We start from the raw sequence: 27,991 nt of genomic DNA, 5'->3' as shown, positions 1-27,991 counted from the left end.
TGCAGTGCTGCGGACTGTCGGCGCTGTTTGTCCGGCCGTCGCTCCAACAATGCAGCTTTTAATGGAGCTGTGAGCGGTGCGGGCAGAAAACGCAGCACCACCGCAGGCTTGTCCGGAGGTTGTAGCCGTACGAATTCAGCTGTGCGAGGTCTCTACGGTTTGACAAACCGGGTTAAGCGCCTGCGACTCTGGTTTTTAGGACACACTCTGGAGTCTTCTGTTGGGGTGAGTAGCTGCTGAAGCTAACATTGGTCTGCCAGTGTAGGGAGAGCAAATGCATTTTGTTGTGACCACTGCTGGCTAGCAGGCTAGCTAATTGGCCAGATGAGACATATGGCCCCTTGTGTCTTTCCTCTGCAATCCCCCTGTCCATCTCTAATACAATAGCCTCATGTCTTCTCGTTTTCATTGTCTTAGATGTTGAATATGTGAGTGGTGTATGGTGTATATGTAAATGTTTTTTTATGAAGACTTTCAGACAGTTGTGTCGGGGTTTTTTTTGTAGCCGCTGCAAGTCGTGAGTATGTTTTGCTTTGATCTCGGCTGAGGCACACGTCAACCCAGCCGGTGTACCCGGTGCTTTGCCGTGATGTAGTCTGTATATGACTGCCACGGCTGGCCCAGGAACGGTTTCGGTTCTATTCACATTTTCAACCCCCCCCCCTTTGATTGTCAAGCCCACAACCCCAAAACATGCCGCTCTTGTAGTGTAAGTCGAATGTCACGCCAAATTCCATTTTAAAAAGTGGCGATTTAATCGACCTGCTTATAGCCAAGCACACTTAACTGAGTTGATCATTTGTGCTGACTATGAAATCCATGATGAGCGTCCTGATTAAGTGAACATGCTTTAAGATCGACGATCGTTTCTGCGACGTACTGTCTATCGTTACTCATTAAAGCACTAACACAGGCATTACCGCCATTATTATTGGCCATCGAATTGTAAATCTAAAGATTTGCAAATGGAAGTTCTGTTTGGTGTGTTGGAAAAGTGTTTGGGCTCTCTGTTTAGGGTTCTCTCAAAATTAATAACACATTAAACATTTTTGTCTGCATCTTTACCATCAAGCAAAATGACTGTAATAATTTCTTTGCTGTGATATTCAGAGTGACCTGCTTAGCATAGAGAGGATTTCTGGTGTTTGCTGGTATTATCTGATTTGGATTTGCTGTGATATAGTTTAAAATGTGATTTTTTTTTTTTTTTTTTTTGCTTAGTTGCCATCCCATTCGTTTGAAGAAGGGTACACAAAATTTTAGAAACACCTCTTAGTACAACACAATATGCTTCAACAACATTACAAACCACAGCTGAACAGAACATTGAATCAAGACGTTTTTAAAACAATTTAACCAAAATCTGACTATTGGAAACTGCTTTTATTGCAGGACTGTTGTATTCGACTGCATTGGGTATAGTTAGGTGTACCTCATAACCTGGCAACCTGGCGATGACTGATGGGACAGAGGAGCTGAGTACAATCCTGTTGAAGCCGTTTCCTTTACACTGAATGAGAGCTGAGTGCGGTATACCAGCCCTTTGCAATTTGGGAAACATGCCCGAGTAGCCGCTATTAAGACGAGGCTCAGCATGTTTGTGGGAACGTCGAGGTTAATGCCAGGGGCACTGCTTTTAAAACATGTTTCAGTAACCTGTAAATCAGTTTTCACTCAGATTTCTGAGCCCAGACTTGATCACTTAATAGGCAGCTTTACCAGAGCTGTTGGCCCAGAGCCGCGTGGTCAGTTTATTTGTGGCTGTAAGGGTTGCATGCACCGTCAGCTCGTGCTTTTGTGCATTTCTACTCGACAGGAGGATGGTTTTGTCAAATCAGTCAACAAATCATTGTTATAAGTCAGATGTCACAGTTTGATCACATGTTATATTTTATGCCTCAAAGTCCTCAACTTAGTAGGGGAAAAAAGTTGCTGACCACGTAGTACATATGCGGTGTCCTGAATCTGATGATGCAGAGAAAACTAAAAAAAAAAAAAGGGGTTGCAGGGTATTGGTTGCTCAAAATACATAACATTTATCTGATATATAGAGGAAGCAAAAGTTAAAGGGTTCAGATTTCACATTGGTGTCTGGATTGTATGTTCTGTCCTCACCACCAAATCTTAATTTAAACATTCATTTTAGTCATGTTATCAGGTATATTTGTCATGAATGATACAATTTCGGGGTCTTTGTGTGAGATGTTGAGGACTGGGCAGCAGTCACACCATGCAAAGCTGTAGATTGTAGTTTTTGTGGGTCAGTTGTCTCTCACCCAGTCATTTCCAGGGTCAGTGATTATATCACAGCAGATGCTAGCGCTGGTTACAGATTGGTGTTCTTATTTGGCAGCATTCTCCCATCTCTGATATTTGTTTTCTGCATATCAACAACAGCAGTATTCTATATCAGTATTAGTAAATGGCGAAGTAAACAAAAGAGGCTGTGTTTTCAAAAACTGTCAGTAAAGGTCTGACTGAAACTGGTGATAAGGATTTTATCTTTTGATAATGTAGTAAATATAAAAAAAAAAACTGACCAAGCAGCTGTTTGTGTGAATAGAACATCCTTCCTGTTGTGGTGAGACTGAACCACAGCATGCTTTGATATGAACGGTACAGGGCAGCATATATTCCACTGTGGACAAGCATATTGATCTTTTTTCTCACTGGGGTGTAATTGCCACACGGTCTTTGAATGATTTTTGTTTTTCATGTGGTCACATAGTTATCCACAACTGCCACAATGCAGAATAATTTGCATAATCATCATTGCATTATACTGACCTGCAATTTTCTGAATTTTTGTTGTGTTAATCCAGTGCCATAATTCATCAAATTTGCTTGGTGCAGTAGATTTTTGGTGTGATCCAGATGTTATAATTGGGGGGAGAAAAGATATCCCCTGGAGCTGCCAGATAGCACTTGTGGCTTTTTGAAATTCATTTGCTTGGACATTAAACCTCAATTTATGCACTGAGAACTACATACAAACAAGTGCTTGTTTGAATTATATTTTACCACACTATTTAACTTTTCCCTAATTATATCCTCTTGCAGACCAAACCAAAATTATAACGTGGCTGCATATTTGGTTATGTGTAATTTCACAAGTCCCTATTGTAAACAAATGTCTTACAATTTAGTAACCTCAGTTTGTGCTTTGCACGCATTAGCTTACATGTGGGTCACAGACATAACTGCTGAATTCATCTTCAACTTGGTCCACTTTTCTGACACCAACAGACCCTTTTCACAGCAGACATTTTGACAAATAGTGGGAGAAACACAGGTGTAACAAATAACATTGATCATTACTGAATTTAATTTAGATTTCCTGATTTCAGACTATTGGTATTGTGCATGCTGGCTCATTGGCAAGGCTTACTGAGACACTTGTAGTGCAGAGCAGCCTTTAATAATGTTATTAGTTACACCTGTAAGTCAAATTGTCTGCTGTGAAAAGTCCTTGTATGGTCACGGGATGTGAGGCACCGCGTGACGCAACGTCACAAAAACGTTGCTTGGTCTAAGACTCACCAAGAGTTCAGTCTTACAGAAAACTTTCTTTACATTTAGATGTAACAGTCCCATGGCATGAAAAGCATATCCTTAATTTACAGTGTCCAATAGATTAGAGCTGCAACAATTAGTTGATTAATTGATTAGTCTGTAGACAGACAAATGCAAATGTTTTCATAATCTATTAATAGTCTAAGTCATTATTCCAAGCAAAAATGTTCAAAAATTGCCTTTATCAAGCCGTCAGATATGAAGGTTTCCAGTTTTTTATATTATGGTAAATTTAATATATTTTGGGTTTTGACTTTTGGTTGAACAAAATAAGGCATTTGAAGACACAACCTTGGACTCTTAGAAGTGTTTTCTTTCATAAAAAAAAGCAAAGGTGTCAAATATATTACGAGGCTGGTTTAATAGTTAAAGCATTTACTTTGGTGATGTCCTGCACGATTAATCAATTATCTAAATAACGGCTGATTCATTTGTTGTCAATCGAATAATCGACTCATCATCTCAGCACTACGTGCTGCTCTGCTAACATGAGGGACAGGGTATGCTTCTTTATGTAAGCCCCAATTTGTGATTTTAGTCTGAAAAAAATAATTTCACGGGTCAGGGTGAGAGAATGTGGCTGTGCTGTTGAACACTGGGGCCTGGGAATTAATTGGTTTTGTCCTCGTAATGAGGGTGTGGATGAATCACCAAATTCAGCCGCTGCCTCTCGACCTGCATTCTGTCAAACTGTCCTGCTCTCCTCTGAGAAAGTGCAGAGGTTTAGCTCTACTCGAATAGCTGAGTGCTCTCGATAAGGAGGAGCGAGCTCTTCTACTCTGATGAACGTCTACTTTAAGGGGCAGGAAAAGTTAGGCTACATTAAGCTAGGACAGCTTGTTCTGTGTGTTTATTGAATCACAGCAGGTTCTTTTGTGTCGCACCAGGCAAGAGAGAAACAAATGGCATGAATAAGACTTCTGACAAGAACAGATGTAACGGCTCGTAGCTGTGTGAGAGGAGAAAAATGCTGGGGAAAGAGAGTGATGGCACGACTAGTTTTACTTTTGGCGGAGTAGGCGAACAGCAGCTCTCCGTGCCATGCCTGCTAGTCGAGCAGTAGGATTTCTCAGCTAATTCATTTTCCAAGCAGCTATATTTCCTTAAATAGAAACACACATTTCCCTCCTCCAGTGGACCTTAGTTAGTGTATGTCACTGTCAAGCTCAAGGAAAGTGCCGTATGTGACTGAAGCTGTTAAAAATGAACGCTTTGTTGTGAAGCAAGAGTGAATATTTGATTGTCAGTCTCTTTTTTTTATTTGAGCAAATCACACATAACGTGTTGTCTTGAGAAAAGAACACAACCACTGTAGCAGCGAGGCCATCACTTTTTTTTACCCTCCTGTTTTTTTTCCCGTTACGTAGTAACGAGTTTGATCAATGCTCCCACACAATTGTGCCTTTTGTTATTATTGACATGCCGAGTTCAAGCCCCGTGCATTTGTAAGACTGAATGGGCATCAACAACATGACTTAATGTAGTGTGAATGCCCTATGTTGACACTCAGGTGCAATCTCTTTTGGGGTGGTACTCTGCAATAATTCTCCCATGTCAGGGGCTAATCACCCTGGCTCCCCTCCCACAATCCATCAGTGTCTGGACGATGAGGCTTGCGGGGTTCTGGCAGCTGTTGTCGGGCTGAGTCAATCTGTTATGGTCTACGCCAGCCTGCACAGGAGGGGGAGAGGAAGAGCTCTCAGGAGGACATAGCAAGCGGGGCTGCTGCCACTGCTATGGCAAGATAACAAGAGGATTTGTTTGTTAGGAGGGCAGGATTTCAGGGCTTGCGTGTTAATTTTGCCGCGCTACCCACTAAATGTTTCCTGTGTGAAATATTTGCAGGGGAAAGCCAGGTTTTACAAATTAGACCTAAAGCATGAAGGATTTTATTAATATAGGTTTGTAATTAAACTAAAGATAACGGGGCTGAAATGCTTGGTTGATGGATGCAAAATTAATTGGCTTAATAATTGTTTCAGTAATTGTTTAAGCTATTAACAAGTAAAAACCCCAAACATTCTGTGTTTGCAGCTAGTGTGTGGATTAGCTGCTCTTTTTTTTAAATATATAAATTGAATATGTTTTGTGTTTTTAACCGTTGGTCATGCTAAACAAGACATTTGAAGACATCACCTTGGACATGTTTTACTGCTTCCAGGCATTTCATAGACTAAACAATCAATCGATTAACTGACAAAGTAATCCATAGATTAATATGGTAATTAAAATAGTTGCAGCCATAAATTTTAGACAACATGATTTTGTACAAAATTCCAAAAACTGGAACTAATGGGACTGAAGCGCGTAGACTTCTTCTGCCCCAAGCTCCTGATATCCATTCTGTTTGAGTTGTTTTGTTGACACGTGAATAACTGCATTTACAGTCTGAGTATTAGTTGCGTGTTTTATGATTTTAAATCAAAACCATACTCAGACAATTCAAAATGAACAGCTTCATATCCACATAGGAAATGCCAGAGACTTTAAAGCTATTTATGCTAACAGCATCAAAGTGATATATGTTTAAATTGGTCTTATTTAGGGAACGAGGACAGCACTCAGTGGACTCAAATCACTTCAGAGTGTTAGCCAGACATTTTTCTATTTTTCTATGTGATTATCATGGCTAACAAACTAGTCCTATTTACGGATTTAGCCAAAATGTTGATATTGCAGGGCTGGCACAGAGTGGTGTTGTGTTGATGCTGGGAGAGGGAATTGGCAGAGACCTCACAATTAGACTCAGTCGTCAAAGCAAATATTTGGAGTCATACATTCATTTGCAGACTCAAGAGTGCTCGTCTGTTCACAACTTTTTGAGGGCATATGGAGGGCAAAGTCACAATAACTTATTTTTTGGAAGCTACTTCCTGTGACATTTGTAGATGTAATACCATACTGAGAAAATGTTCGGCTTGAAAACTAGGTGAGGCATTTTGAGCAGTCACAGCAGGAAGTGGGTCTATTCGGTTAGGTGCAGCAGTGAGCCTGTATAAAACAACACTATGGCCCTGACACATAAAGGGAATAGCATTAATGTTAGGTTTTTTTCTCCCAAATGTGTCGGACAGTTCCAAACGTCTGCAGCATTTGTTTAATATGGCCTCAGTTCATTCATGAAAAATCCAAAATAGCAACGGCTGTTGTCATCAAAAGGTTCCAGTGTCACTGCCATGGTTGATCTCTTTCAAATTCACACAGTAGCTTTCAACCTCACGGGGATCCCCAGGAAGAAGTCTGTTATATTTGTCCCCCAGAGGCCAAATACATTCACAGTTGAGGGTTCAGGATATTCGTGAAGCTGCGCCTTAAACCACGTCATCTACTGTGAGAACTCAGTAGTGAAAGTAGATTTCAGTTCTGGCAGGCACCATCCCTCACATTGCTCTTCCTTCCTCAACCGCAACCCCCATTCTTGCTCGCCATTCTTGCTTAATATTGCTCCGATTCCAAAGATTTTTGTCCCTGTAAATCATTTATACCCAAAAACATGCGAAAATAAGGCCCAGTTCAAAAAAAATCCCAAAGTTATCCTTTAATATGTGCACATATAGAAAGTCGGGATCTGTTGTACAATGTGCCTTGGTACAAATCATTAAACTTTACTAAACTTTTACTAAACTTAGTAGTTGCTCTATTGAGAGGAAGACAGACTGCTGCAGTGAACTTGACGTGTATTCAATCACTGAAGCAGCTTCCACTTTGGAATACAAAAAAGATTTCTCTTTTTTCTGCCCTCATTCTTCTTTCTGTCTTCGACGGTCTTGTTGCAACACTGAGCTGCTGACATTCGTGTAGCGGCGACGACTGGATTCACTTTGCTCCTGATAAAGCTTGATTATAGCCCAGGCGACTAATTAAGGTTGGCCCGGCCCTTCAGAAATATGACATTTCGGCTTGTGAAATGTCTCGAGCTCTTGATTAATGAGAGGAATTTAATTTTAACTCTGTGTAGCTGCAGCAGTACCTATTTGAAATGCACCTGGTTCTTTTTTTGGTTTGAGATCAGAGTATAAATATGAAGCATTGAATGCTTTACTGAAAGCAATGCCTGTGCTAAGATACCCTGCTGTATTTCTACCCAGCAGAAATACAGATGTTATTACAGTCGTATGTATAAATGCTTTATTTATAGGTTTATTGTATTTTACAAGCAATTACAATGGATTTAAGGGAAGAGGTGAGATGACGTAGAGTCAGTATATATGGAAAGATCAGAATAAGTATAAAGCATGGAAACAAATGTAGACAAAAACATACTATTGTGTTGTATAGAGTAGCCACGCACAATGCTGCTAAATGCAGCCGTGTTCATCCTGAAACTGCTTTTAGTTTCCGTTTTAGGTGACAGTTTACTTGAATCTGCCAGGGTGGGCAGAGAGTGACAGGCCTGTGTGTAGCCTCAGACTTTTCTCTGCCTTGTCATCTCTGCCTAAAGTAATTATGCATACCCAAATGGTTAAATGAGTACCATGTGGCAGCCTGTAATTAGATTTTTGGTAATGAATGGGTCAAATACCGGCTGCAGTCATTCAGGCACAGAAGTTCTCTCTGAAGACAGAGCTTGACAATAAAATCGGTGCGTCTCATGAGACTGGGACCTGCAGTATTACAGGAAATGCATGAGAAGCTTGTTTGAACTTTGGTTTCCAAAAAATGTCTTGTTACTGTTCCACATTTAAGAGACCTACTTAGGAGAGTCTCAGAGTATCGGAGCTGTTGATAAACATGTCATTCAGTGCTGCTCATGATGGAAGTGAGGATCTGATTTTACTCAACCGGCTTTGTAAGCCAGCCTGAAAATCTGTAGAGTAGACTTTCTTCGCTCTGTGAACATGAGCTGTTTGATAGAATAATTTTGATAATCAAATACTTGTTTTAGTCCTTTTTATAAAGCAAAAATGCCAAACATTTAATCGTTCCGGCTTCTCAAAATTGAAAATTTGATTGCTTTCTTTGTAATACATAACAGTAAATGCTTATCTTTAAGCTTTGGAATGTGAACGTTTGAAGATGTCACCTTGGACTGTGTGTTAATTATAGCGGCCATTTTTTCACTATTTTCTGACATTTTAGAGAAAAGAATATGACAAATGAAAAAATAATCAGCAGGTTAATCAGTAATGAAAATAATTGTTAGCTGTATCCCTATTGCGAATGCGAAGAAACAAGACTAGACAAGTGTAGCTCAGTTAGGCCGCAGTCCTTTGGACCTTTGGGGAACAAATTGGAACGTTTTCTCTTAGGTTTGACATGAGTTAGATTGCTGTATATTTTACAGCACTGATATCATCTGTGACTGCATTGCTGTGTAGTTTCTCCTCTGATCTGTCAACAGAATCAGCTTCAACAGCACTGATTACTTCAGGAAGCTCATCAGCAGTGACTTCGCAGACTAATCAAGAAAGCTAGGCCAGCTAATTTATTTGCAAACTGCGACACACACACACACACAGAAACGTACTGTTTGCGACCACAGTATTGTACTGAAACCAAGTGATAGTTTATCTTTCAGAGGTTACCTTTTCTTTTTGGTTTCTCTCCACAGCCTCATCCTGTCATACGTTTTCTGCACAGATGAGTGAAGTGAAAATGATTGAGGTCACTGGTGATTATTGATATGTATGTAGGTTTAGTGCCGCAGCAGTTGTCCTCGGGGATGTGGGGAAACATCATAGAAAGTTCAGGAAATGCTTTTCACCTTAGAAAGACCGTTAACTCGTGCACTACGTGAACCCACGGATGTCGTAGATAACCTCATTAAAAATCCAGCTCATATGTTAAATAAAGTTTAGAAAGCTGAATGTGTGATCAGGCCAGGGGAAAACTGTCACACGCTTCTTTTCACCCTGCCTCAGCAGGAATTAGTTACTCATCTCGCATCTGGTCTGCTCACTTGATGCCCCACCTCATGCATCTGTACCTTCCACAGTGCCTGTTATTAAACACTTTCAGTCCTGTTTTCTGCCCTTCTCTGTGGACTGCCAAACTGCACTTCTGGGGATAGTCTTTTTTTTTTTTTTTTTTTTTTAAACATATCAACATAAACAAGTTTTGACTGCACTTTGGTTCCAAAAGATTCAGTCCAGCATTGTGGATATCGGACTTTAAATCAATACCAGTGGAACCATAATTAAAGGAAAGAGGGAAAACCAGCTGCAGATTTTCAGCTTACTTTGTGCTTTGTTTTTGGGACGAGCAACGTAACAATTCTAACCATTTTGGGGGAAACCGAAGGATACGTGATTAAATGTCTGCCTACTGTGTGAGTTTCTGGCGAAGAAAAGCCAAGTAAAAAATTTAAAATGTCAAAGAATCCCTTTAGAGGTTTCTGGAAGTTGAAGCTCATTAGAAAAATGTGTGAGCTTTTTGTGCGTTGATAAATAGGGGAGTCCTGTGTCTCTGTGCGTCTGCTCTGACTCTAATTGGCTGTCACACTCTCAGTTCTCACCAACACAGTGAGTCTCTCCTCGCCTCACCCCTGCGGGGCACAGTACTCGTGCCGCAGCAGTTTTACAGCAGAGGCTTCAGTGACAGATTAGCGCTTGCTGCAAAGCCAGTGCGATGCTTTTTGTTTATCGCTCTCCCGGCCCTTACAGAGCCTCGTCGCTCATCGCTGAGGATGCTCACAGATTGGTTGACGGATACAGTCAAGTTGCCAGAGCATTTTTTTTTTTTTTCAGATACTCTTGAGAAGTCTTTGCATACATTTTATATTTGCTTTACCTTGGTTGGTCTCTTAAAAGAGGGGGGGGGGGGGGGGGGTCGCTCTCCTGTGTAATCTTTGCAGGAGCTTTGGAGGTTGGAAGGCATCCAAGCCCATCTGTCATTATGCACTCATTCCTTCTCTGCCTCTCTTTCCCTGGTTATCTCTCTCTGTCTCTTTCTGTTCACCTACATCCTTCTCTGTCTGTGCGAAATTGGTGTTCAGCAAAGTTATAAATACACATCACATACACATTTTCCTCCCGAGTAGGAGGTGGTCCTCATGGAGGGCGATCTTAATTGCTCCTGTGCCGCCACACCTGATGATCATAACGGCCTCATTGGCCGTCTCCTCCGCGTTATTAGTTAATAAAAGGAGCAGCAGAACGCAGCATCCACTGGAAAGTTTTTCAGTGCTGAGACAGGGTGTGGTGCTTAAAGATAGATGATTTTATTAAAATAGTGCCTAACAAATCCTTTTTAATTAGGATTGTATGTCAAAGTATGGGTCAGACAACATAAAACTACATAATAATACATAAATCTGTCTATGGCCAAGTGGTTGGGGGCCTTGAGCAGCAGGTCCACAGTTTGAGTCCAGGCCACCAATGTGTCTACGGAATAAAGGCTCAAAAAGGGCAAATAATTTATTTAGAAAGAAAACAGTCTGCCATCTGAGGTGTTTCTATATCGTTTACAGCACGGAAGCTAATGGGCCATCATGGACATTGTTGCTAATTAAATAATTAATAATTGAGCAGCACCGTTGTGTGGCCGTTGCCAAATAAGAAACCACATCATTAGACTCAGATTAAAGCAGCAGCCAAGAATTCTTTTCATTTTTGCTTCACCTGTCTATGATTTATTTTTTCATTAAACACTTGGTTGCACGAAACATAGTTGGTAATGTCCTTGTGTATAAGATTCTGATAGATTTCCAATTGTCTGCATCATTGCAGACGTGTCTCTTGTCTTTTCTGCACTCACTGAATCACTTCAGCAGGGGAGGATGAACCCAGTGTGGTTTTCTGTGTGTGTTCATGGTCTCTGTTGGATTTAACGCTCTGCTGGATTCAGCTTCTCCACCTGATCAGTAATGAAAGGCGAGAGCTACTGTACAGTTTATTCTCTGTATTACTGGTGTCAGATTTTCACTTTCATTTAAGCTTGTTGTTCGTCATTACACTGCATTACCTTTTTTTAAAAATCAGTCTGGTGCATAACTTGATTCCTTGACGCACCTCCATACATTGCATTCAGTGATCAGAAACTTTTAATAAGATCATTTACATTTAGAATGATTGATAGAATGATTTAAAAGAAAAAAAAAAACGGAAAGGAAGCAGCTTTGAAAATTTGAATTCTTTAATACAAAAACTTTTTCTAACTTTTCATTACCTTTTTGAGTCTTACTCACAGCCCTGCTGTCACCTCTGTAATGTACCGTTGAAAAAGGTCCTTGAGATGGTTCAGTCAGCCGTCTGCAGATGAGCTGTGATCCATGGCTGCAACAGCTGCTCCCCTCACACAGCCCTGTGACTGTGCCTTCCCCTGCAGCTGCCTCCATCTTTTTTTTTTCCCCATCACCTCCACAGGGAATGTCTTACCTCGATCTCCTCCATGAAATCACAATTAATTATGGGAAGAGTAGTCGAGGCACAATGAGCCAGAGCCCTTTAAGAGGAGAAATACATCAGGGTGACCTGGAGTCTCAGCAGGCACAATGATTTTCTGAAGTGTAGCAGTATCACCTCCAGAGGCCTGTACTGCTGTAAGCTAGAACTATGAACAGGATTTATACCACTAACATGCCTCGGTTTACACTAGCATTCCTTTTTTCATGAAGTTGCAGCTTAGGGCTGTAAATAATTATTTTCATTAATCTGCTCATTATTTTCTTGATTGATGATTTGGTCTAAAACATATCTGAAATAGCAACAAATGCCTGTCACTACTGCCTAAAACCCAAGATGATGTCTTCATATGTCTTGTTTTGTCCAAAGAGAAAGAGAAAAGCAGCATATTCACACATTATAGAAGCTGGAGAATGTAAGTGACATTTTGATGAAAAAAAAAAAACTAAAAAGACTCAAACTATTAATCAACATCCACAATCGTTGCCAAATGGATGTTTTATTGTCAGTTGACTAATCAATGAATTGTTCCTGCTCTTGTACAGCAGCTTGTTCGTGACAGATTAGAGTGATTATAAAGTAAATTAATCACTGCACTAGTGCATTGCCCGTTCAGCATGTCCCTGTCGGCAGAGGCTGATTTCTTGGCATACGTTAATCCAATTTGCAGCTTTCTTGAGAGCATCATCCAAAAAACGTCACAGTCGACACAGTCGCTCTTCCTTGGGTCCTCAGCAATAAACCTGAAAAGTTTGAAGTCGATTGGATGAGCCGTTTTCCAGAGAAAATCAAAAAAAGAAGAAAAAGGTGCCAATAAGACTCAGAAATGTCAGTAAGTTTCAGTCTTCAGAAATGTTTGTTTATATCTTTGTAAAGTGAATATGTTTGGATTTTGGACAGTTGGTCCAGACAAGACGTTTGAAGACATCAGCTTGGACACAGACTGGGATGGATATCTTTGGATGGATGGATGTTTAAACATTATATAGACTAAATAGTTGACTTATTGATCGCGGAAATACTCATCAGGTTAATGGATAATTAAAGTAATTGTTAGTTGCAGCCCAATAAGAAGAAGAAAAACAAATGATTAATGCTCCCAGTGCCTTCAGCACCTACATGTGCAGAAAAGTTATTTATGGAAGAAGAAGAAAAAGTAGTAAGTTGTTTTTCTTGATTTTCTTGATTTCACAGTGGATCCAGTCCTACAGTACGTTACCCTCCTACTGCTGCACTACAGAGGTGTGTAAAAAGTCTGTGAGTGTATGATCAGTCAGGTATTAATGTGTGAAACACAGTAACACACTAAAAAAAAAAGATGTCCCTCCTTTGTCCTTGTATAGTTTTCCCGCAGACTATTGTGGTTTGGATATATGTTAGCATGCTGACATTAGCATTTACCTCACAGCACCACTGTGACTAAATGTAGCCTCACACAGCTGCTAGCATGTCTGTGGACTCTTAGTCTCGCTGCCATTCAAAGATTGAGTGTTTGCACTTGACCAGAACCCCAACCAGACTAACTGATTATGAAGGCAGCTGTCTGACAAATTGCTTTATTATAATTTATTATTTATGTTTTTTTTATTTGCAGTAGTGTGGAAAATTGCTGTCATTCTTATCTTAAGAAGTTAGCTTCTTTTTTTTTTTAGACATTAAAAGAAAAATCCAACATCCATCTTCTTAATATTTCAGTCCTTGCAGTCGCTGCCTCTCGGAGACTTGCTACCCGGGGCCTTATTAAAAATACAAGCTGTGTGATCTTTCTGTCAGCCCTCAAATCCCTCAGTTCGTCTCGCTATCTGTCAGAAGCTCAGTCAGACTCCTCGTAGACAGGCGGGAAAAACGCCAAACAGTCCTCATTCTCAGCTCTGTTGCAGGATTTGCTGTTTCTCAGAAACTTCACTTTACACTTATTCACAAGCTGCTAATGCTGTCTTTGCCCACGCCCCCGCATGTGATGGTACCCCTGAGTTAACTCGATTGCGTTCACCTAAAAGCCTGGTATAGCTGGATGTCGATTCTGTCTGTGCTTCCTGTTCCTTCATAGAGGAATTTCAGGACTGTCTCAGAAAGCAGTGCCAGTGTGCAGAGACACTGTTCAAACATTTATACAAGTGCTTGCCCTCAAATGTCTGGGAGCTTGGAAGCAGCGGCCTCGCTGCTTCATTCGGGCTCAGAGCTCAGCACCTGCTGCGGTTATTCTTTTGACTTCAGATGAAGACATTTTGCCCAGACCTGCTCGGTATTAATCACAGCATGATGCATCTCTGAGCGCCTGCAAACATCACTGTAAATTCTTTCACGCTCGTTGACTTGGCTCGCGCTAAGAATTTTGGTTTTGATTGACATTATAGTCTGCCTTCCAAATCTGTGTCCAAATCACCTCTAAATCAAATTAACACACTGCTAGACTGTTGCAGTCTGCGTTATTCATAGGCCTCTCCAGTAATTTGCTGACTAAGTCGCTGCTTGCTCAGTGCTCACCATGTGGAGCAAAAGGTTTTTATCTGGGTCATCAGCGCGGCTCCCTTCCCCAGGGGAGACTGCAGACCATTTCATTTGAACGCGTTGCAAGATTTTACCTTCTGCGAAGGGGCTGGATTGTATATCAAATTTGCATTGAGTTTCAGTGTGAGTAATGCAATATTTATGCCTTAATATACAGAGATTAGCCATCTGTTGGCATCTGTGAAGAAGTACTTCGACATTCTAGATCAAATTATAATATCACAAAATAATTTGAATATGATACTTGGTCCCTGCAGCTACACAGTGACTGTAGCCCAGTGGTTTCATGTAATATTGTAACTGCAGGCTGTGTTGTATAAGGTAAATGCAGTGTAATTTTTTATAATATCTGTGCTGCCCTGTATCTCTAAAGCCTTTAAGTGACAGTGGCTACATCAGCAGCCGTCTGGGTGCTTAACACCAAACCACCTCGCAGCTCAGTGGTAGGTAATGATGGCATTATCATTGATCCCCACAAAGTAAGTCCACAGCGATCAATGCTTCCCTGTGTGTTTTCCATGCAGACAGATTAAGCTGAGTGAAGCGGAGAGAAGACATTCTGCAGATTAGAAAGCTACAACTGAAGAGATTGAGATTTAGTGTGTGTGTGTGTTTCTGTGTGTGTTGCTCTGTTCCCCCAGAAGCAGCCACGGGGCAAAGCTTTAAACCAGCATGTTTTTTGGCCCCAGATTAGGCCTAGCAGCAGCGTTTGCCAACATCTGTCTGCCATTACCCCTGTGACACTGGCAGTCATGCAGCAATTAATCAGACTGTTGTGATAGTTGCCTCTCTCTCACTCTGCACCCCGGGCGCATCGCTGAGCAGCAGGATGGAGGTCAGCGTTTAAAGGGTCACAAGCCCCACGAGTTTCTACTGTACATGTTCCTTCCTAACTACACAAGAAACCACTGGCCTGTAGTTTGTAGGACCAGAGCATCTTGGCTAATGTTAACCTGGGGTGCTCTGTTTCCTCATTTGTCTGCAGCTGCACTTTTTTTTTTTTTAAACCAATAATAAACTGTACGTTCACTTGTCTGTCTAATTCCTACTGATGCTCTTATCTGTAGAGCTGACATTTGGAAAATTAAAATTAGCCACCGGTTTGTTGCTTGGCAATGATGCTTCTGTGTTTTGTGTTGCAAATACAAAAGTATCCAGGTGGCTTTGTGCCTAGTGCTGCTCAATATTGCCTCTCTGTTTGACAAGGTGTATTATGATTGAAGATGGGAATCAGAGGGCAGTATGTTTCAAGGGCTCTAGACAAGACCCTCTTGTGGCACTGAATCTGTGACCTTCAAATAAAATTTTCTGTTTTTATGTTGTGCACTAGAGCTGAAATTAGGCCTCAAACAATGAAATTGATTTGTCGATTCAGCTATTGATCTATTAATTGTTAAAGTCAAACGGAAAAATCTAAATATTTGCAAACACATTCTCAAACATGATGATGATTTGCTGTTTTTCCCTGTTTTATATCATTGTAAATGGAATAGCAGTTTTGTTGTTTGTTGAGACAAAATAAGACAATTAGAGAAGACACATTGTTCTCTTGTAAATTGTGATGAGCTTTTTTCCCACAGACGTTTTTATAGACTAAATGTTTAATTTATTGTAACATTAACTGACAGACTAATTGGTCAAAAAAAAAACCCTACCATAGACACTTATTAATCAAGGAAAGTAGATTAAAACATAATTAAAATAATAGTTGTGTGTTTAAAATATGTGACAAAGTCATAAAGAAATTTGAAAGAAAAAATGCATTTGGCCTGATAGTTTGCATAGTTAGATGTGCATTCAGACATACAGCTACAAGGAGACAAGTAGCAGCAGGATGTCGGTCATTTTGGTTGGGATGAAATCACGTGTCTGTCCTGGGATTGGCCAGTACCTTTGCTCATTTCTCTCCTTGACAGGCGCGCACAGAAACGCCAGCTGCATGAGCAAGATGCTGTATTTCAGGAGAGTCAGAAATCTCTAAACATCAGAAATGCCAGTCACAGGGAGGCAGCAGGGGGAAATGATTGCTTGGCGGAGACGGAAGGAAAGATGAGATTTTTTTTTTGTTGTGTTTGTTTTTAAGATAATGTCTGTCAATGCTGTGATCTAACCAGGCTGATGATGAAAACATTACAAAGCACAGATGTTTGAATTCAGTAGTAGCACAGGGAATAAAATCCTTATCAAGGGGACCTGTTATGCTGGCAAATGGTAAACACCACCTGCATTCCTTTTCGCCCCTGGTTTCGGTGGCTGTTTCACTCTGAACTGTACCTCTTTATCAAGGCTCGCTCTCTGTGTTATGGGTTCAGTAATGCATTTGATAAGAGCTGTTTGGCACTTGGCCTATCAGTTGACATCCTCTGGGCCTGTGCTCTGGTGTGATATAACGTCAGCTCAGAAAGCAGACTGCCTGCTGCTCGTGGACAGAAACAATCTGCGCTGAAATTTAGATTCTGCTTGTGATGAAGGAGTCTTTCAGAGGCTTTACGCCATTTAAGGAGAGTTTCTGTAACTTCCAGTGTTGCTATGGGTTTTAGCCCAGAGCTATCTTTTCAAAACATCTGCAAACTGGAAAAACAGCTCCTGAGGACTTGAAGTTTTCTTACATTCTTTGTATTCTCTAACCAGTTCGTAACATAAGGTGAAAGCGAGATGAAGAGGATGATGAATTTGAGGTTGTTCTTGCATTGATCGCAGGATGAGAGGCGAGCCATTACATGTACAGTGGCCTCGGGAACATTCTGCAGAAATAAAACTGGTGAGGGTGAAGTGTCTGCATCAGGAAGTGCAGCTGATTTCCTTTTGTTTCCTTTGAGTCATTTTTGTCTGGGCTAGTGAAGATAATTCTACGTCACTCTCTGAGATGGAGTGTTATCAGGGATGCTCAGTAATTTGAGTCAGCGATGAGGTCGGGATGCAGGAGGAGACCTTTAATGAGATTTGCTGGAGGTGCTGTTGGTCTTGGCTCGCCTGCTGTGTGTAGCTTACCGGTGCTGTCTTTCCCCTGTTTTGTTCCCTTTCTATGCAATTTTGAAAGAGAGGAAATTGAAAGAAAAAGAATTCCCCTCATATTCAGTAGCACACTGATGATTTTTTTTTTTTCCTGGACAAGAATGCAGTGAAAAGAGGATGAGCCGCAGAGTCTCGCTCTTACAGAGGCTGATTGTGAAAATCCAATGTGTTCTTTACTTCAGGGTCATTATAAAAGTGACCAAAATCTAGGCTATGTAGAATTAGTTTGCTTTACTAAATGCTCTATTTTAAGCTCTATTTTAATTTTATTGAAACAGAATTTTATGTCTTGCTCAGTTATACATTTTCAGAGGCACATGGAAGATGAGACATTTTACAACATAAAATTAGGACAGATTTTATAGGCTCCACCTCAGATAGTCATCTCATGCTTTCTTGTAGTTGAACAGTCATTCATTTGATCTTGCTACAGATAATCCTTGTCACTCACTGGTTGTTTTTTGTGTTCTTCTGTTTCAGGTAAAAAGAAGCAGGAGGTCGTTCCATCTCTAGAGAATTTTATGATACGGAGTCAGAAAATGAGCACATCCCAGACAGAAACAACCGGCCCACCCAGCTATCTCACTCACCTGTGAGCAGACATGCCCTCCCTGCATCACCCATCGAGGGGCACCCCTCCCCCACTGCGGGATTGTTTTCTGACATAGATAGAATAGAAGAAGTGCTAAGCCTTATAATAGAAATGGCATTAGTTTGTGTGGGCTGTAACACATCAGAGTGTATATTAGAGTACAGGTGAGGCTAAATCCCTAGCCAATACCCACAGGACCCTTAAGAAGAGGTAAACAGCCTCAGATGACCTTTACAGAAGGACAGAGTTACATCCCAGCTTTGATGATTTAGTATCCATCCCACTGCCTTGCTGACAAGGTCGACCATGGCTGCTGCTGATCCCTATAGCAACGGTTCCTTGGTGGGGCGAGGAGCAGACTGAGGGAGTCAACAATGCAGCGTAACGGTGGTGGGGTGGGTGCGGGAGGCCAGCCGTGGGTGTTACGGCGTGTGCGTCTTACTTGGCTCAGTTTCATGCTCTTCTTTATCCTGGTCTTCTTCCCACTCATCGCCCACTACTACCTCACCACCATTGACGAAGCTGGAGGTCCCGATAAGCGCATCTTTGGGCCACGGCCCGGCGGTGAACTGTGCGAAGCCAAACACGTGCAGGATCTTTGCCGCATTCGCGAGTCAGTCAGCGAGGAGTTGCTGCAGCTGGAGGCCAAGAGGCAGGAGCTCAACGGGGAGATCGCCCGACTCAACTTGCGCATAGAGGCCTGCAAGCGCAGCATTGACAGCGCCAAGCAGGATCTGCTGCAGCTGAAGAATGTTATCAGCCAGACGGAGCATTCCTATAAAGAACTAATGGCTCAGAACCAGCCAAAGTTGTCGCTGCCTGTAAGGTTGCTGCCAGACAAGGAAGACCCAGGACTGCCACCACCCAAGTCTGCTCGTTCCTGCCGCCTGCGGTCCTGCTTCGACTATGGGCGCTGCCCTCTTACGTCTGGGTTCCCTGTGTACGTCTACGACACAGGCTCTTATCCATGGGGGGACTATCTTGACCCACTGGTGAAGCAGGCTTTTGCAGCATCAGTAAAGAGCAACATTTATGTGACTGATAACCCCAGCATCGCCTGTCTGTATTTGGTGCTGGTGGGGGAGCTACAAGAGCCCTCCTCCTCCCCACTGCCATCTCCGTCAGAGCTGGAGAAGCAACTGAAAGCTCTTCCTTACTGGAGGTCTGATGGACACAACCATGTACTGGTGCATCTGTCTAGAAAGTCCATGACCCAGAACTTCCTGTATAATGTGAGCACAGGACGAGCAGCAGTCGCTCAGTCCACCTTTTTGGAGCAGCAGTACCGTGAGGGCTTTGACCTGGTCGTGTCCCCACTGGTTCATGCTCTCTCAGAACCAAACTTTTTGGAAGTGCCCCCTCAGGTTCCTGTAAAGAGGAAATACCTCTTCACCTTCCAGGGGGAGAGGGTGGAGTCACTGAGGAGCAGCTTACAGGAGGCGCCCCCTCAGTCTTTCGAGGAGGAAATGGAGGGAGACCCACCAGCCGACTACGACGATCGCATTATTGGCACCTTAAAGGCAGTGCAGGACAGCCACTTGGATCAGGTGCTGGTGGAGTTCACCTGCAAGAACCCACGGCCAAGTTTGCCAACTGAGTGGGCTCTTTGTGGTGAGAGGGAGGACAGACTGGAGGTGCTCAAGACTTCTACTTTTGCCCTGGTGATCGCTCCAGGAGATGGACAGCTGGTGGCCTCAGCAGGCTGTGGAATGAGGCTCTTTGAGGCCCTAGAGGTAGGGGCCATCCCTGTGGTGTTAGGGGACCACACCAGACTGCCGTACCACCAGTTTATCCGCTGGAGTGAAGCTGTCATTTTAGTCCCCAAGCCTCGTGTTACAGAGCTCCACTTCCTGCTGCGCAGCCTATCAGACAACGATATGCTAGCTATGAGGCGGCAGGGCCGCTTCCTGTGGGAGACCTACTTCTCTACCTCTGAGAATGTTCTCAACACCATCCTGGCCAGCATCAGAACCAGTATCCAGGTTCCCGCTGCACCCATCAAAGAGGAGCCCGCCCACGAGATTCCTCACAAAGCTGGGAAGTTGGCAGGAACGGATGCCAACCTGGCTGACAATGGTGATCTGGATTTGGGTCCTGTCGAGACAGAGCCCCCCTACGCTTCTCCACGCTTTCTCCGCAACTTCACATACACAGCTGCAGATACCTATAGAGCATGGAACCGGGCCCCAGGGCCTTTCCATCTGTTTCCTCACACTCCTCTAGACCCTGTGTTGCCCTCTGAAGCCAAATTCCTTGGCTCTGGTACTGGTTTCAGGCCTATAGGTGGAGGTACGGGAGGCTCGGGGAAGGAGTTTCAGGCAGCCTTAGGAGGAAACGTGCCACGAGAGCAGTTCACCGTGGTCATGCTGACATATGAGAGAGAGGAGGTGCTGATGAACTCTCTGGAGAGGTTGAATGGACTGCCATACCTTAACAAGGTAGTGGTGGTGTGGAATTCACCCAAGCCTCCTTCAGATGACCTGTTGTGGCCCGACATCGGCCTGCCCATCGTGGTGAGTTCTCCTGCAGATAGATTCTGTCATTTCACAAATGTGCACATATTCATCTGGACGGTGTTGGCTTCGTTCTCTTCTCTCACTCTCTGAAATGCAAACGAAGCCATCTGTATTATATGTCAGAGGTGGTGCAATGTACGTTGCAATGAACTGTTTGAATCAGTGCGTCTTAGAAACTCTGCAGGAGTCCATACTAGCTTCACTAGGAGGATGTGGAAAAAGTCTGATGTCCATGAATAATAAAATTTGTGCTTTTGAATTAAGCCTGAGAAGTAAAATATTTATCCAGTGCATATTCACATCATTAGCTGTGGGAGAATACCTAAAGAACTGGGCTCTGTATTTGTCAGTGCTGCAAGAGACTTTGCTGCGACCTGGATCTTTAGATATACAATAATGTATATCTAAAAATATCATGAGAACTTGAAAAGCACCTAAACACATGTATGAAATACAGTTTTATATTGCAGAGTTTTATTCTACAAATCATATCAGTCATTTGCGGTCAGAAACCATTAATCAGTCATACAGTTTTCGTCGGAGATTTATTTTTATATAGGTCCGATAGAAGCACCAAATGCTCAGTGTGCAGCATTACTCAAAATGTTCTCAACTGTACTAACCAGAAGTAGCCCTGCAAAGGTACCCCCCACTCTAAGAAGTGCCTTCTATAAGTGTTCTTGTGTCTGCAGGTTGTGCGCACAGAGAAAAACAGCCTCAACAACCGCTTCCTTCCCTGGGATGCCGTGGAAACCGAGGCCATTCTGTCGATTGATGATGATGCTCATCTCCGCCATGATGAGATCATGTTCGGGTTCAGGTCAGTGATGGTGGCAGGATGCATGAAGCAAACAAGATCTCTGCTGAATTTATTACAAATAAAATATTTAAAATACTTTTTTGGGTAGGTATTCTCCTTTTTTTCTTGTTGGCTAGGCAAATAATAGGTAATTGAAAGGAAAAATCCTCAGACTAATTGGTAAGGAAGCTCTGCTCAGGGGCCAGAGCTGTGAAGAACGGTGAACACAAAAATGCAGTAAAATAGCAGAGAAAATGCCCCAAAAAAATGCAGAGGCATCACATTCCTGAAAACATCGAATCAAACAGAGAGAACTGAACCAGCCACCACAGACTGAAGTGTTGTCAGCGTCTTGTGCTTATGATTCATGTGCTAATGTTGTACTTAGATAAGCTGAATCTGAAGGCCGTGTTTAAACCAATTAAAAGATCAAGTACGCTGTTAAGTTATTTTGGCGCGCCCACGCCTCCCCTCACCCAGACTTGTCTACAACTTAGTGCTGTTGCAGCTTGTCCAGGCAGGTAAAAGTTGGCCCTGACTGTGTGTGTGTGTGTGTGTGTGTGTGTGTGTGTGTGTGTGTGTGTGTGTGTGTGTGTGTGTGTATGGGGTCACCCCCCCCCCAACCTCAGAAGTACCCAGGACTGTTTCCTGACCTCCACCCTGTCATATACTAATAAAAGACAACAGAATGGTTATTTATGTGCTTCCATGAGGAAAAAAATAGTTGCCCCACTGATGACAAGTTGAGTGTCAAATGCACAGACAGACACATGGAATCCAAACTAATGAACATAAACAACAATATCAAAGTAACGATAGTAAGAAATAAAAATAGGGGAAAAAAATAAATCATTTAACATATCAGCTGAGTCTGTGTGAACTCCTCTGACTTTGTGTGTTCGGCGGTGTCTCACAGAGTGTGGCGTGAGGCCAGAGATCGCATCGTGGGTTTCCCTGGGAGGTATCACGCGTGGGACGTCAACCATCAGTCGTGGCTCTACAACTCCAACTACTCCTGTGAGCTCTCCATGGTCCTGACAGGAGCTGCTTTCTTCCATAAGGTCAGATCCTGCGCTTCACGGCGTCCAAAAAAAAAAAAAAACATGTATCTGCAGATTTAGCGTTTAGCTCAATCATAGCTGTATCATACACATGTATCCCTGTGTCTTTGCGTTCTTGTAGTACTACGCCTATTTGTACTCCTACGTGATGCCCCAGGCCATCAGGGACATGGTGGACGAGTACATAAACTGCGAGGACATCGCCATGAACTTCCTGGTTTCTCACATCACCCGCAAACCACCCATCAAGGTCAGTGTCAGAGAGCACAAGTCCAGCTGTGCTGAGCTCAGCATCGGTGGGCTTTGTATCTCCTTCCGGCCCTGGGTATTTATATTTTCGCCCACTTAGCCTCGCCATTACTCAAACTGACACGTCCAATATTCCACACAAATAGTAAATCAAAAACACAAGATCGAATTGGTGCGTTATGCCTCATTTTCATCCTGGATTTTTATTGGAAGGACATTTATTACCGGAGAGCATATTTATGACTAGACAAATAATTATAGCAATCAAGCCAGGGAAGCTGTTGGAACAGAAATGTCATTGTAGCCCTCAATTTAACTTCTTTTTGATTTAGAGGGGTGTTAATATTCAGGGGTGTTTCAGGGGGGAATTAAGGCCAGCTTTGATGGAGTGTGTTGCATGACAGCATTTTGCTGCTAGGAATGAGCCTAGTGAATAATGAATCTGGGGCAAGTTTAGATGTGGAGCCTCAAATGGTGAGAGACTATATTAAAAAAAATAAAAGCTTTTTCTGTTCATTTTTATTTTTCTCTGGTGCTGAATTGACGACACGTTGTTGATGTTTTTCCTTTTCTTCAATATTTCTGTAGTGCTTTTTTTTAACAACAATGGATCTGTGATTTCAGACAATGGTAGACAGAAGCAGGTTCTCTTTTCTACCCGGCAGCCACGTATTTTGCCAGCTGAAATAGCAACTTTAGCTGGCACATACCAGCAACTTGTTGCTAGCTAACTGATTAAATAAATGTTAGAGCAAGTTGGTTAAAAAAAATCACAGTGTTTGGCAGATTTTTAATGTTTCCAGGTGACTTGTGGGACTTTAAATATGGCACTTGATGGCTATTGATACCTATGTGATATCAAGCTAAAGAACTGAGGCTAAAGCTGTTTTTGTGTTGCAGTTTAGAGTTGGTTAATATAAGTATGATAATGAAAAATGTAAGAACAGACTTTAATTTCATTCTAGCATAACCCTGCTTAGCCTACATTCCTGTTAAATATTTCACTTTTAGTGTTACAGAAGAAAAGGCCTTTAGGGTCAGGAATAACAAATGTGTTTGGGGACTCCAGCTCTGTCTTAAGTAACGTTGGATGGGGTTGCGGGACAGCAACATTCTGCAGTGAAGTACCACATGCACAAATGTCCTAAAAATGTTTTTTTCAAAGTAAATATCATTTACAGACTGACGGTCTTTATTTATCTTAGGTAACGTCTCGCTGGACTTTCCGTTGTCCGGGCTGCCCTCAGGCCCTTTCACACGATGACTCGCATTTCCACGAGCGCCACAAGTGCATCAACTTCTTTGTCAAAGTATACGGCTACATGCCACTGCTGTACACACAGTTTCGCGTGGACTCGGTGCTGTTTAAGACCCGTTTACCCCATGATAAGACCAAGTGCTTCAAGTTCATCTAGCACTGGGCTCAGTGGCCCAGCAAAGAGCCAAAAGCAGAGTGGATTGATGGACTGGTAGTATTTAAAGAGAGCAGCAGCTCCTACTGCGAGCAGTGATGAAGATGGATGGATGGACTGCCAGAGAAATGCACAGATGGAAAGTTTTGGGTTAGGATTTTGCCCGGGGGGATAGACAAGTTAACCTTAAAAGCTGTTGGCTGGTGGTCTAATCCACAACTCTACTGAAAATTTGAAGAGTGGAAGCTGAAAGGGACCACTGCCAACAAAATAAGCCTTTTCAGTGGATGTCACTCCTCCTGTTTCATGTTCTTCAATCATGCTCAATCATTAACCACTACAGATGTCATTGGCACCTCCAGATGGCCTGCTGAGGAAGGAGGGCGGTCGTACACAGTGTACAGAAACTCTCCCAGGATAAACTCTGCCTGACAATGGAGCGATCGCCTCGCGAATCACTGACGGACTGATATCAGGTTGCGTTCGGCACAGCAGCCTGTTGACGGTTTCAGCTCGGAGAGCAAACGTGACAATGGCAAATGGCTGCCACTCCTCATTTCTGTTTGTTTTCCATTTTACAGTTACAAACTGTACTTCTTGTACATGTACATGAGAGAAGCACTGATGGTCAGAAGTATTTTATTGAACAAACTTTTTTTTTTTTTTTAAATAATGTCGTTTAAATGTGTAAATCTCTATGTGGAACGAACATTTTCCAGGACCTCTGCCGGTGGGAGATCAGTCACGAGACAGGACCTCAGCTGAAGAGTAGAACAAGTCGGCTCGATCGTGCTTAGTAGTGTCATGTGCTCAAGAAGGAATTCACTTCAGCAGTCACCATAATGCCTCAAATTTTGTCATGAAAACCAGCCACCATTTTGTCATTTTGTTATGCTTACAGGCACCCTGCTCCTCTTTGAGTGTTAAAAAAAATGGCCTGTTTTTTTATGCTATAGGGTGTTTACTAATGTTTGTAAAATTGGTCCAAGGTTGAAGTACTCATGTTTAAATGTAATAATATCGACCAGTCAGTGGTTACGGTGTCCCTCACTGAAGTACAACAAAGTCAAGAACGACAGCTGCCAAAATTAACAAAAAAAAAAAAAGTTTTGATTTGTGATTAAGGGTGTAATCATGCAGACAGTCTCCTGTGAAGTTAAGTGTAATATTAGGATTATGGTAAAAATGTTAGGTTTAAGGGGGAAAAATATGTGTATTTGTGTTCTGGCAGAGAGTTGGACGAAAAGACTGAAAGCTACCATTCTTATGTCTGTACATTAAATATGAGGCTACAGTCAGCAGGAGGTTAGCTTAGCTTAGCTCATCACAAAGACTGGAAACAGCTAGCCTGGCTCTGTCAAATGGTAACAAAATCCACCCATCAGCACCCTTGAAGCTTACAAATTAACCTGTTGTGTCTTGTTTGTTTGTTTAATCCATAAAACAAGTGTTTAAAAAAAAAAACAGCTGATTAAACAAATGAGCATTTGAGCTTTAGAGTTGCTGGTAGGTGGATTTTGTTATGAACATGACAGCGATATCAAGCTTCTCATCTAACTCTCCTCCAGAAAGCAAATAAAAATGTTTCCCAGATTTTTTTTGAACTATTACTTTTAATATAAATAGCCGGTACTGGCTTTGCCTCAGAATGGTTAGATATGTCCCGCCATGTTCATGTCACACTTCTGCATAGATTTTTCCAAGCACAGATAGAAACGTCACAGTGTCGCCATATTGGTTCCACTTTTTTTTTTTTTTTTTTTTTTGACCATTGCTTGATGAATGTTTCCTTTGCCAAATAGGTACGATGTCTGCTGCTTTCCAGCACAGTTTGCAGGATGCACAAAGCTTGGTAAAGGGATGCAGTCTGGTACACCTATATCCACCCCGCATTGGTACTCTACCAGGAGTAAAACCCATTGGAGCCCAACCCATCATGTATTATAAATCCAAAGTCCTTTATTTGACCATGTCAGATTTGAATTGTTGTAATCCGAGCAAAAGAGCAAGCTAAAAAGATCCTTTTTAAAAAGATATTTAGATTAGTGTCTTCTCTCATGTTCTCTCAATTCCGTTCAAACTGTTCTACAAAAACACTCGAGTCCATGGTTCCTGTATATTTATTGAATATATTATGAAAAAAAGTTTTTTTTTTTAAACTGATAATGACACATGCAATAAAATGACAAGACATTGTAGTTTATTATTCCTAATTACAAAGAGGCCCCGACCTGATTGAGCTGTCAGCTTATTTCATTTCCAAGGAAAACTAGCTCGTGCCATTGAGTGCGTGAGGGGAACTTCACTGACCTGAGAGCAGCACTTAGCCAGGCAAACGTGTGTTTTCCTGTGGACTGATGACCTGTGTTTAGAGAGGTCGCCCTATAACTAGAAAATCATAAATTAAGCTTCTGAAAGGGCCAGCAGACAGTGGTTGAAGTGTCTTTGAAGCCAAATTCCTACCTGCGCCTACTGGCTGCTGCTGCACTCTGACCCCTCCTGTGAAATATAAACATATTCTCATGGGAACATTCACCTAAGAGGGATAAACGAAGAGCCAGTTTCCTTGTTGCTGTGGTGCAAAATGGAAATGCAGCTGAAACAAATCCAAGTTTATGCTGTTGCACCAGACTTGAAAAACCAGCCTGGCCTCTCAAACCCTCATCACGTCTCAACACTTTTATTGGAGCTCGGGGGGCCTCGTAATTACCTGGCTGACTCTGAAGCTGTCCTCGGGGCACAGTTTAGGTCAGCTGGTATTTTGGAAGTAAAACTCTTCCTCACTCCTCCAGTACATGGTCACCCCACCCCCCGACAACCACCCCGACCCCCTCTAGGATTCTGTGGCACAGCTGGTTTTCCATGGCCCAGAGCAGGAAACATTTCCCTGGAAGGCCGCAGTCACTCTGCTGGGTGTAAGGAGTTGTGAAACTATGTGCTCCTGGGTGTGATCCACGACTGTGGGTGAGGCTCCAGCCACCTGCAACGCTGCTTGAGCTGTACCAGACTGATGACAGCGTCAAACATACCATTGAAGGCCAGATGAATGGAAATAAAAACTCTCAACATTGTTAAAAACATTTTCCGACTTTTGTCCTCATTCTCTTCTCCCGTCTCAAAAGTGCCAACTTAAGAGTATAAGGTTTGTGTGAGCAATCAGACACATCTGTCAAGTGACTTACTCATACTGTGTGAAAACAACCGTTAAATGCAACTTTCAAGTGATCGCCTGATTGATCAGGCATGCTCAGAGAAGGAATAGTCAATCAGATCTATTTTGACCCTGCCTTTGCCATATTGTACATTATTTTATAAAAAGCTGTTAGTTTATTCAGTGGTATGTAATTCTATTTTTTTTTTTTTTAAAAGCCCTTTTTATTTATGTGAAATCTTTGAATCTCCAGAAATAATCAACATGAAAAATGAACAGTATAATGTATAAAATAATAGGAATGTAGGAAATGTATGAAATAATAGCAAAGTGACTGGAATTGAAATTCAACCATTTGCAGATGATGTACGTTGGAAAAAACCATATAATAAGAGACTGTATCACACTAACAAGTGCAGGCAATGAAGATACTTAGACGGTGATTACAAATAAAATCGGTGCCAGATTTAGTCCTGTATGATTGCACCCCTGATAAATGCCAAAAAAGAGACAGAGAAGAAGAAGTGCTGTAACATGTTATCAAATGTTCAAATGTAAATAATAGGCTACTATGTTCTTAATCATACTGTTTCAGCTAATGTATAATAATAATAATAATAATAATGATTATCAGACAGAAAACAGAGGTGTGCTAAGCTCTGTTTCTGTACAGCGTGTTAATTTGTGAGGGTCTGAGGTGCTGTTAGGCAGATTTCATTGTCTCTGGACAGAGCTACTGTATGTAAGATGTATAATTTATTACATGAATG

The 27,991-nt window shown here is 42.1% G+C and overlaps 1 protein-coding gene across 1 annotated transcript; it reads left to right on the top strand.

The window, feature by feature from the left end:
- Positions 1 to 46: 46 nt before the first annotated feature.
- On the top strand, positions 47 to 27,150 carry extl3 (exostosin-like glycosyltransferase 3). The gene is made up of 6 exons (XM_041064770.1): positions 47 to 225; positions 17,922 to 20,546; positions 21,242 to 21,369; positions 22,265 to 22,409; positions 22,531 to 22,659; positions 23,864 to 27,150. The coding sequence occupies exons 2-6, from the start codon at positions 18,408 to 18,410 to the stop codon at positions 24,071 to 24,073; spliced, it is 2,751 nt and encodes a 916-aa protein (XP_040920704.1). The 5' UTR covers positions 47 to 225; positions 17,922 to 18,407; the 3' UTR covers positions 24,074 to 27,150.
- The last annotated feature ends 841 nt before the right edge of the window (positions 27,151 to 27,991 follow it).

Source organism: Toxotes jaculatrix, chromosome 19 (assembly GCF_017976425.1).
Source record: "Toxotes jaculatrix isolate fToxJac2 chromosome 19, fToxJac2.pri, whole genome shotgun sequence".
Classification (NCBI taxonomy): Eukaryota; Metazoa; Chordata; class Actinopteri; family Toxotidae; genus Toxotes; species Toxotes jaculatrix.
The sequence above is the reverse complement of the archived record's forward strand: the minus strand, read 5'-3'. Positions and strand labels throughout refer to the sequence as shown.

Bases quoted from the DNA above. Each gene is read 5' to 3' on its own strand.
- extl3 (XM_041064770.1), top strand. From the start codon at position 18,408: ATGCAGCGTAACGGTGGTGGGGTGGGTGCGGGAGGCCAGCCGTGGGTG. The intron at 21,370-22,264 runs GTCAGTGATGGT...GGTGTCTCACAG, and splicing joins GAGATCATGTTCGGGTTCAG to AGTGTGGCGTGAGGCCAGAG. The intron at 22,660-23,863 runs GTCAGTGTCAGA...TATTTATCTTAG, and splicing joins CCCGCAAACCACCCATCAAG to GTAACGTCTCGCTGGACTTT.